At 61.8% G+C, this 10,417-nt stretch overlaps 1 protein-coding gene across 1 annotated transcript; it reads right to left on the bottom strand.

The window, feature by feature from the left end:
* Positions 1-1,927: 1,927 nt before the first annotated feature.
* Positions 1,928-9,205, bottom strand: DUSP7 (dual specificity phosphatase 7). The gene is made up of 3 exons (XM_038566272.1): positions 8,672-9,205; positions 6,765-7,199; positions 1,928-4,019 (listed from the first exon to the last, which is right to left on the bottom strand). The coding sequence occupies exons 1-3, from the start codon at positions 9,186-9,188 to the stop codon at positions 3,712-3,714; spliced, it is 1,260 nt and encodes a 419-aa protein (XP_038422200.1). The 5' UTR covers positions 9,189-9,205; the 3' UTR covers positions 1,928-3,711.
* Between the last annotated feature and the right edge of the window lie 1,212 nt (positions 9,206-10,417).

Genomic DNA, 10,417 nt, shown 5'->3' with positions numbered 1-10,417 from the left:
AGGGGTGTCAGAAGGAGAGATGGGACTGAGCACCCAGGAGCTAAGCAGATCAACCTCAGAGAGCTGGTTCCTGGTGCTCAGGGGACACCGGCATCCAGGGCTTCAGCCAAAGGTGGCTTGGGACAGACAGCGCCATGGGGAACAGCACAGCAGAAACAGAGTGGAATCACAGGAGCTCAGACCAGGAGACAGAGCAAGGGCCCATGAGGTGGCACCTGGGAGCTGGAGGAGAGACAGCCGTGCAAGTTTGGCTGAGCCCGAAGTCTGCCCCGCCATGACGTGGTCCTCTGTCCCCACCAGAGACAAGCTGAAGGGAACCGCAGCTGAGCGCGGTGCTGAGGTGCAAATTCCCTCAGATGAGGACACTGAGGGCCGGCGAGGCCACCTGGCCTGAGGTTGCACAGGAGGTAAAGCCCCCTGGGCCTCTACTTGAGGAGCTGGTTCAGGAGGCAGCACTGCTCCCACCCCCCACCCTGTGCTTGGGCACACTGGCACTGCCAGGCGCTTACTCGGCCTGTCGAGGGCCCAGCCCCCAGCCCGGCACCCGCGGGCTTCCCCGGCCCCGGCCAAGGGCAGCGAGAGGGAACAAAGGCCCAGTCTCTGCTTGCTCAGGCCCCCACCCCCTTGCCTGCCCCTGGCACAGAAGGACCAGGGCCCTGAGGGAGCCCAAGGGCGAAAGCAGAACCCGCCCCTTTGCCAAGGCTGTGAGAAGCCCCCTCCGCCTCCCCCAGGCCTGCTGGCTGCACCAGTGTTCCCCCATTCTAAAGCAAGCTGAGGGGGGCAAGAAGCTAGTAGCCACACATCTGGGATTGGAACCACAGGCCCTTTGCTTGAAGAACATGCCCTCTACCCCTCATCATACTCCTGAAGTCATGACTGTGCTCTGGTTGAATGTAACATGGTCAGAGGTGTCAGGGACAAAAAAACAAGTAGAGCCCGGGAGTCTTTGGAAAGGGGAAGAGTTGCCCTGACCCACTGCACCTGCCTACTTGCCTGCGGCCAGCCAGGTGGTGGTCACCGCAGAAAGGATAAAGCCAGAAGACAGGCAGAGATGAGGAAATGGAGTCAGCACCTAGTTCCTGCCTGAGGCTCACTCAACCCAGTCAGAGGCAAAGGAAACGTAAATCCCTCCGAAGTTCCATTCCACATGGAGCTAGGTCACCCACTGAGGGCCTCACATCCCCAGGCCATGGCCACCATCCTTCCTCCAGCCCCCAGAAGGGCTCTGCATGGTGGGTGGACGCTCACTTGCTCTGGAGAAGCCAGGCATGGCCAGTTCCATCCTGTAGGCCCAGACCAGGAAACCAATTAAACATGCTCCTCGTGCCCCAAGCACAAAAAGCACAGGGTATCTGAGTGTGAATGATTCCACTTCACAGATGGGAAGAGAGGCCAAAGGGTTTGAGTGACCTGAGGCTGCCCAGCTCCTGGGGAACAGAGCAGGGCTGACCAGTCACTAGCCAGGTTTCATATTCCACAGGCTTCCCAGGGACTATGGGAGGGTGGGAGTTGAGAAGAAGGATGAGGTGAACACACACCTCTGTTCCACGCACAAGAGCAAAAAGAGGAAAGCTCAGAGCCCCAGGGCCCAATCAAGAGCCCAGAGCCCTGAGCAAATCTGCCCAATGTCCGAGTAGACAGCCCTGAGGGATTCAGGGTGAGCAGGGGCCCAGTTGTGTGACCTCAGTCCCCCAAACCTCTCCAAGCCTCCATCTCCTGTCAACCAATCAGCAGAAGCCCATGGAGAAAGCCCTGTGGTCTCTGTCGATAGCACCCAAAGGCTGGGGAAATGCCATACCTCAGCTGTCTCCCCCAAGGCCCGGCCACTCCTCCCCCTCCCAGCCCAGCAGATCACCCAAAGTAGGTGCTGGAATGCTGCTCCCCCACCAACCCCCGGCCCCAGGCCCTTACTGGACACCACAACTTGTTTTAAAGAAAAAATAATATTTATTTGCAATATAAACAAAGTCCCGTTGCTGGTTCGGGATATATATATATGTATGTGTGTGTGTATACACGTATGTTGGGTCACAAATTTTCCTTCATAAGATCATAAAGCAAAACTGGCCACCCTCCTGGCATACTCTCATTTACACAAATCTGATGCATCTTTCCAGGTTTTTCTTTCTAAAAGTAAAAAAGAGAAAGAACCATGTACAGCATGGAAGCTTTTTGTCAATTTCTCGACTGTGGCAAGATTTTAATCCGCTGCCTTTAAGAATCCCTGAAAACCGCCCCGTGAGGTAAGACGCAGTGGGGCAGAGCTTCCGTGGCCTCGCTCACACACCAGGTACTGGCTCACTCAGGGACCCCAGCCTGACCACTCCCCACTCCCTGGGCCCCTGTGCCGTCCTGACACCTGGCGGGACGCAGGCTGGAGAAGGAACGAAACTGGAGGAAGATAACGGAATCCGTGGCTTTGTTCTATGGATCCTGGGAGGGGGTGGACAGAGCCCCATACCCCTTTCACTTGTCCATCCTTGCCCCTTCCGCCCCTGCCCCCTGGGATTGAAACGGGTGCGAGTTTCCTGGTAGTAGAAGGCATGGGCAAGATGAGTGCAGGGCAAGCGTCCACGGGACAAGGGGCCTAGGAGTGGCAGCTAGACCGAAGCAACAGCCAGGGTGAGGGACAGGGCTGGGCCTCCACCACCTAAGCTTCCCCCAGCCCCTGGGCCTCCTCTCTCAGTCACAAACAAATGGGGAGAGAGAGAGAGAGAGAGAGAGAGAGAGAAAGAGAGAGACAGAAGTAGTGGGTACGTAGAAAAAGGGCCCGGGGCCCAGGCCCTCCTACGGGCTGAGCCCAGAGGGCTAATGCTACTGCTTGGCAGCCCCCCACAGCCCCACCTCCGGTAGGGGTGGCAGCAGAGCCTCCCATCTCCTGCCTCAGGGAGGCTGCAGAGGCCGCTGGAGGGCAGAGAACGCACAGGCCACACACAGCCCACCCGGCAGCCCAGCAGTCACGTCTTGCAAGTACAGTGCCATGGGGCTGGGCCGAGAGACGTGGGCAGGACTGGGGGTCTGGTGCCGAGAGAGCAGCAAGCCGCCCCTTCGAGAAGGGCCTGCTGCAGAAATGGGAGGCTTCACACATGTGCAAAACGCATTTGGTCAAGATCAACATGGGGTTTGTCTTTTTCCATTAAAAACAAAAACAAAAAAAACCAATCATTGCTTTTGGAAATAGGAAGAAAAACAAAACTGAGAACACTTCTCTCTCTCAACGGATCAGGGAAGGGATGAAATACTGGTTTATACAATCCACTGTTGCATGTAGCCTGAAAATAACACTTTTCGTTAAAAAAGAAAAATCGAGAAGAGCTTGAACACTTGCCATGCTCCGGGGAGCTTGGATTTACCTGCCAAAAGTAAAAAGTAAACTCAGGTCCGTGGATGTGTCTTTAAAAAAACAGCCAAACTGGCCGGGCCATCTGCCGGTGGAGTATCCTGGGACAAGGGTGAGGCCCCACCGGCCTCCCGAGGCCATGCGTCCCAGAGCTCAGGGCCTCCCAGGGATGTCCTGTGGAGAGAGGCCTTGCTGCAGGGTCCGCCCCCTCCGGGCACTGAGGGAAGCTTGGCCACCCACCAGCCTGGGCCTCTGGGCACAGGCCATGGCCCACGATGTCTAGGTTCTGGCTGGACGTAGCAGGAGTGGGCCGCCCACCTGGCTCAAGGTGGGCGTCGGGAGGGGCCGGCCCCGCCCACCTGCACCCAGCCTCACGTGGACTCCAGGGTGTTGAGCGGGAACAGGTTGTGGTTGGTGGGCGTGGAGAAGTAGAGCTGCTCGCTGGGGGTATGGTTGTCGCACGGGCTGCTCAGCCCCAGCGTCCGCTCGAAGTCCAGCAGCTGCCCCATAAAGTTGAAGTTGGGCGAGATGTTGGACTTTTTTCTCTTGACGAAGTCGTAGGCATCGTTGAGCGACAGATTCATCTTCTGCATCAGGTAGGCCACGGTGACTGTCACCGAGCGGCTGATTCCTGCTAGGCAGTGCACCAGGACGCCACACTTCTTGGAGCGGGCCTCATCTGAAACACACAGGCATGGGTTAGGAAGGCGCCTCCTCCGGGGAGCTGGAGTGGTGCCAGGGCGCGGAGGTTGGCATAGTCACTAGCTGGCGCTGACTGATTCTTGGGGGACCTGGTGGAGGCCCACAAGGGTGGAATGGCAGTTTGAGGTGGAGGTCAAGAGCACGAATGTGGAGAGGGCGCTGCCATGCATTAGCTTCAAGTCACTCATGTCCCGGGGCCTCAGTTTCCTTATCCATAAAATGGGCCCCCCTGTTCACAGTGCTCTTGTAAGGACCTGAGCCAAGAGAGGGCTCTCTGAACACTGGCACCAGTGATGGTCACAGTCGCTGCTCGGACCACTACTGCGACAGCTGACTGCCCGGCCTGTGCCGAGGGGGTCACCCGTGTCCTATCAGGCCATCTGCACCACGGTCAGCAAGTTCATTTTATAAATGAGGTCACAGCCACAAAAACAGAGTGACAAGCCCAAGACCACAGAGAGGCTCCTCCTAACTCCTAGCACACCACTGTCAGCCCCTGGCCTGGCAGCAGAGGCCGAGCTTGTTCTCCTGGGGCTCCTGTGGGGACCCTTGCCGAGGGCTTCCTGGGAACAGGCCCAAGGGAGGCCCTCGAAAGGGAATGGGGGGCCCAGCCCTACACTCGGCGCTGCCCTGTCCCCCACACCTTAGCCTTACTCCTGCACAGCCAGCGACGGGCAAGAAGGCGGCATCTGAGGTTTTACAAGGGAGGCTAGACGAAGTGAGCCTCCGCTCTCACTTATGGGACTTCCCAGCAGACCCCTGCACCGGTGACATTCCCACCACAGCCAACCAGGTTCTGCGGACCCTCCCAGCTTCTCCCAGCGCCGCTCTCCGACTCCTCTGCCTGACATCCAGTAGGAGCTCAATAAACACTGGCAGAGCCACTGAACAGCTCAGTCCTGTAATCACTCCTCCCGGGGCCCAGGGACTGCTGCCTCTCCCCGTGCCACAGCTGTGCCAAGCACGGAGATTAACAAGAGGCAGCTCTCTGGGGCACTCAAGGTCCCCACACCTCTCTGATTCTGGGCCCGATGGGCGCCCAGGCACACAGTGGGCACTCAATCAGTGCACCCCCACAGGACGCTGCACAGGTTCCCAAGTTGTTCAGCCCCTAGTGCTCATTTGCTCTGGCAGAGCTGCCCCTCCTCACCCACTGGAAGGATACCCGGGGCTAAGTGTGCAGGAGGTACTTAATCCAGATTCAGGGACTGCCTGGGGGCAAGACTAGCAGGGGAAGAGAGAGATGTTGTAGCTTTGTGCAGAGTCCCGTGGTCTGACCTTGAGACTTGGGGCTAATGGGGTGGTGGAGAGGAGTCTCCAGGAGGAGGGGACACACCAGGATCTGGGGAACGCTTGGCCCCCAAACCCACTCCCGAGTGATCCAAAGTGAAACTGCTTCCGCTGGCTTTATTTTTAGCCTTCTCAGGGTGTGGCTGAACAGTGTGGGGGCTGGGGCTTGATCCTGTCCCGCTAAGTCCTAGGGGATGCTTGGGCCTCTAGTCCTTCACTTGTCCCCCCACCCCTATATCCTGTTCTGTCCCCAGATGCAGAGGGGCCTCTCGGAAGGATCCAGGCACCCATGAGCCAGGCTCAGCCCTGGGAGTCTGGAGTCCCCCTCTCTCCTCCCGTCTTGCTGGGGGAGAGAGTGTACACTCAGGTGGCACCCAGAGACCTCCTGGCCGTGTCCTCCAGGGCAGAGCTGGGAAGCTCCCGACGCCCCAGTCCCGGCCCCTCCCCCAGGCCTCAGCTTCCTTCCTTCCTCCCAGCCAGGCACCTAGTTTTGGTTCCCAGTAAGCGGATGAGGCGGGGAAGCCTCCCACTTCCTGTTATTAATGCTAGCCCGGCCCAGCTGACACCAAAACGCCCTCCACTGGACACAGCCGCCAGCAGGAGATGACTGCCCAGGCCACCTCCTCTCTGGCACTGGAGGCTGGGCACAAACACGGGGTCACCATGCTCAGAGAGCCACAGGTTTACATTCATCCTTCCCCACACCCTGGGTAAGAGCTGGGCCAGGAAGATGGCCTGCAGTCTAACAGCCTCCAGCTGGCCACAGAGGAAGCAGGACGGGGAGGGCAAAGATAAGGCAACTCGTGGAGCTTGAGTCAGCTGGGGAGGAAGGGGGCTGAGGGCTCTAAGCGAAATAGCAGAACATACTGCTCTGGGGGAGGTTCCCCTATACTCGAAGCAAGCCCCACTGGCTGCCGGGAGCATCCAGGGCCCTACTGAGCCACTCTGGGTCACCACATTCCAATAGCTGCCCATTTGAGGTCAGCTTTTGGCTCCAGGGCTACCCTTCAACCCCCTCAGGTACAAAATAAAGTCCAAAGAGGCACTGTGCAGCCCCCTCCTGGAAAACATGTGTGCTGAGGCGTGATGCAGAGCAAGTAAGACCTGTGGGAGGTCTGAGAGCTGTGATGTTTCAGCTTGCTGAGCCCAAAACAGCAGAGCCAGAAAAACACAAGCTGGACAGTAGAGTCCATGGGGTGCCAACAGTTGGGGGGTGGGGGAATCCAGGACTCAGGGGACTGCTCAGGTCCCGAGGGCCCTGGTGACTCACAGCAGGCATGGGTTCGGCCACGGGTGCAAGCTGGCACATGCAGGGCACACACAGGCTCCGACAGGCCCCGAGGTACCCAGTCAGGCGCCAGGGACACCCAAGTCCCGTACACACCTCGACGCACCTGCCCACCAACCCCACCCAGAGCATAGCGACACCTACCAATGAAGCTGATGGCCTCGGGAAAGAACTGGGAGAGGTTCTGGCTCCAGTGGTCGGAGATGGGGATCTGCTTATAGGTGAACTCGCCACCATGCTCAAAGGCGTTGGGCAGGTTAGGCGTGACATTGAGGATATACTTGATGCCGTACTTGCCGAGCACGTCCAGGTTAGTGGAGTCCTTGGCACAGCCGAGGTAGAGGTAGGGCAGGATCTGGACGGGGAAGGCTGGTTGGCTGGATGGCACGGGGCTGCCGTCCGACTCGGTGGCACTGCTGGGCAGCTCTCGGTCTGATTCCCCGTCTGAGCAGTCGGAGCTGATCCGCAGGCCCCCCAGGCCCAGCACTGAGGTGGGTGGTGAGCCACTCGGTGAGGACGAGCTGTCCACGTTGGTCTCGCAATGCTCTGAATACTCTGTCTGGAACTTGTTGAAACCACCTGTGGCCGGGGTAAGAGGGCCTGGGTGAGAGACTGCCCATGCCACTGGCCGATGCCCCCAGACCAGTGGGCTGCCCAAAACCAACAGTGGCCAGGGCTGCCCCTGTCAAGCGCTATGACACCACCAACGGCCAATATGGGTCCTGCCAAGCATATTACACGTGTACCGTGTTCTCTACATCATCCATCCAGTGACCCACTTAGAATGGGAAACTGAGGCCCCAGGAGATGAAGTGACATGCCTGAGCTCCATACCCTGACCCATAAGGCTTCAGGGTCCCAGCCATATCACCAGCTTTAGGGCACTTAAGGCCAGGCCCCAGCTCATTTCTCTTCCACAGCTCCCATGCACACCTGGCACCCATGGGTGCTCCATAACCACTAAACGGTAAAGGAAAGCAGACAACCCCATCTCGACTCAGCACCTGTGGGTTTATGAACCACTCTTACAGATGAGACAGCGGGGCCAGAGCTGGGTCCAGGTCCGTTACAGGTCCATAGAGGGCCTCCGGTCCTTGTCCCTCACCCCCAACCACGGTCAGGGCGGGCAGCGTGAAAGCACTGGTTGGCTCTTTCCTCTCACAGTGGCAAGTTCGTAAAAGGGGTCCCAACTCCACCTCTCCCCCTGAGAACTCAGGACCCTCAGCCTTAGAAACACAGAGGGGGAGGGCTGCGGGGGCTTTACACAGCCGAGAACCGGGAGCGCCTTGCAGCTAGGATGGGCCCTGCGCCCGAGGGTGCCGCAGGCCTCCCCTCCCCTCCCCGCCTGCCCGCCCGCTGCCAGCGAGAGGCCATTTTGGAATGTTAATTGGAAACACCGGCTGCAGCCACTCGCCCCCCAGCTGCCTCCCCCTTCCACAAGCTTTAGGGCAGTAGGCTGGGGACTTGGGGGTCCCGGAAAGCCAGGGCAGGGGACGCTGCTTATAGTCCTGCCCCAAGTGCCTCTGAAAGGCTGTGACCCCCAAGTAGTGAGACCAAAGCGGGGATGCCCGGAGTCCCCCCACCCAAACGTCCCCATACCTTGGGGGTGGGGATTAATGCTGCCAAAGGCTCCTATATCCTGACCCTGGTCTTCCAGGGACACACACTCTAGGCTGGAGGAGCTGGACATGGGTGCCCTGTCATCTCTGGGGTCCCAGGAGGCGGCCCCTTCCTCGCTGAGGGGCTCAGCAGGAACCTAGGCGCTGCCATGGTCCCAAAACAGGGGGGGAAACAAAAAGGAAAGCCCAGGCCGGGAAAGTTTGTTCAGCCCACTCGAATCGTGCCGAGAAGGTGGTGCAGAGGGGGCCCTCGTGCCAGTCTAAACCCTCACCGCGGGGGCCGAGCTCCCGGTAGAGGCGGATGCGAGCCGGGGGCGACGTGGCGCCGGCCAGGCAGGCGTAGCGCATGGAGAGAAAGCAGCCTCCGGCGGGGGCGTCAGGGAGCCTCGGGAGAGCCCCAGTCCCGGACGGGGGTCTCAGTGCTGCCCTCACCTTGGAGGTAGTAGGCCTGGCAGCCGTCGTCGCGCAGCTTTTGCAGGAGCAGGCCAAGCACCGAGGCGGGAGCGCCGGGCTCCGGCTGCCACTCGGCCGTGGCCTCGTCGTAGAGCAGCACGGTGGCCGCCTTGCAGCGCGTGGCGAAGCGCTCCTTGTCGGCGTGGTTGGGGATGATGGAGCGGATGGGCAGGTTGCCCTTGCGCAGGCGGCGCAGCATGAGGCCCGGGATGGCCAGGTTGATGGCCGTCTCGATGTGCGACGACTCGAAGAGCTCGTGCGGCCGGCAGTCGAGCAGCAGCAGGGACGCGCCGCCGCGCGCCTCCAGCTCCTCCTGCAGCCACTCGGCGCTCTTGCAGGGCATGGCCCCCGCACCCGTCGCCGCTCCCGCGCCGGTGCTAGTGCCGGACCCGGGCCCCGCACCGGGCTCCGACCCCGCCCCGGTGTCCCCAGCAGCCGACGCCCCCGAGGCCGACATGTGCGCCCGCGCTGGGGGGCCGCGGAGCTGGTTTTTCATGGGGAGCGCGGGCGGCCCGGGGCAGGGGCCGGGCAGCCCTGCCCTGGGACGGCGCCCCGGCCGCGCGGGCCCCAGCCGCGTCTCCGGGCGCCCGCCTCCCGCCGAGCTGCGCGCCCGCCGCCCCGGCCTCCCGGCCTCCGTCCCGCCCGGCCCTCCGCGCGCGCCGCGGCCTGACAGCCCCAATTAAACGGCGGCTCCGGCGGCCGCGCGCCGAGGCGTCCTCCGGGGGGCGGGGCCGCGGGGCCGGCGCCCGGGCTTAAAGGCGCCGCGCCTCCGCCGCCCCTCCCCGCGGAGGACGCGGGCGCGCGCGCAGAGACCTGCGCCCGCCGGGGCCCTCGCCCCAGCTCGGCGGGAACCTGGCTAGGACGCGTCTGGGATGCCTGGCCGAGCCCCTTCCCCTAAGCCCGCGCTCCCAGCTCCGCCGAGTCCTACCGTGAAGAGCTGCCTTAGGGGCGTCCTGCGCCCGGCATTCCTCCCCTCCTGCACTGAAGCAGAGTCTCCCCCGGGATAGGGCGGCGGGTGGGGGCGGTCACGCTGAGCCAATGTCCCCTCCTCCTGTCTGTCAACCCCATTCATTCATTTTCTCAGCGAGCTCATTCAACAAATGGATACTGAACGCCTACTACGTGCCAGGCACCGTGCTTAGGAGGTCACCGTTTCGGGCGACTGCCCAGTCCCTACGACGGCCACAGGCTACTCCTGGAAGGGGGATCCCACCCCAGCCGTCCAGGTGGGGAATCAGCAGACAGGGGGCTGGAGGAGCAGCAGGGCCCCAGGGCCGCGCCACACTCCGCGGGCAGGACTGGAGAGATCCTGCAAAGGGCTAGACGCCTAGGAAGAGCGAGCGAGCCCTTTAAGAAGGCTTTACCCGCGGGGAGGTGACAGGCGCCCAGCGAAGCGCCACGTGACTTTTCCTCGGGGGCGGGTGGGAGGGGCGCTCTCCTTTATCGGCCCCTCTGCCTCGCCAGCCCCCTCCCCTGCGCACCAACCACCTTGCGCCGGGGGCGGGAGTGCGTCGCGCAGACGGCCAATCGCGGCTGGAGGAGGCGGTGGGGGCGGGGCGGGGCTCGGCTCGGCCCCGCCCCGCGCAGGGGAGGGGGCGGGGCCTCCGCCGGCGCGGTGTGTCGGCTCGCGGGCGGCCGGGCGGGGCGGAGGAGGTGAATGGAGCCGCAGGTAGCCCGGGAACAAAGCGGCTCGACTGGAGCGGCGCGCGTGCGCACGGCGTGCCG

Source organism: Canis lupus, chromosome 20 (assembly GCF_011100685.1).
Source record: "Canis lupus familiaris isolate Mischka breed German Shepherd chromosome 20, alternate assembly UU_Cfam_GSD_1.0, whole genome shotgun sequence".
NCBI classification, from domain to species: Eukaryota; Metazoa; Chordata; class Mammalia; order Carnivora; family Canidae; genus Canis; species Canis lupus.
Note: the sequence above shows the minus strand (reverse complement) of the source record. Positions and strands in the feature narration are given on the sequence as shown.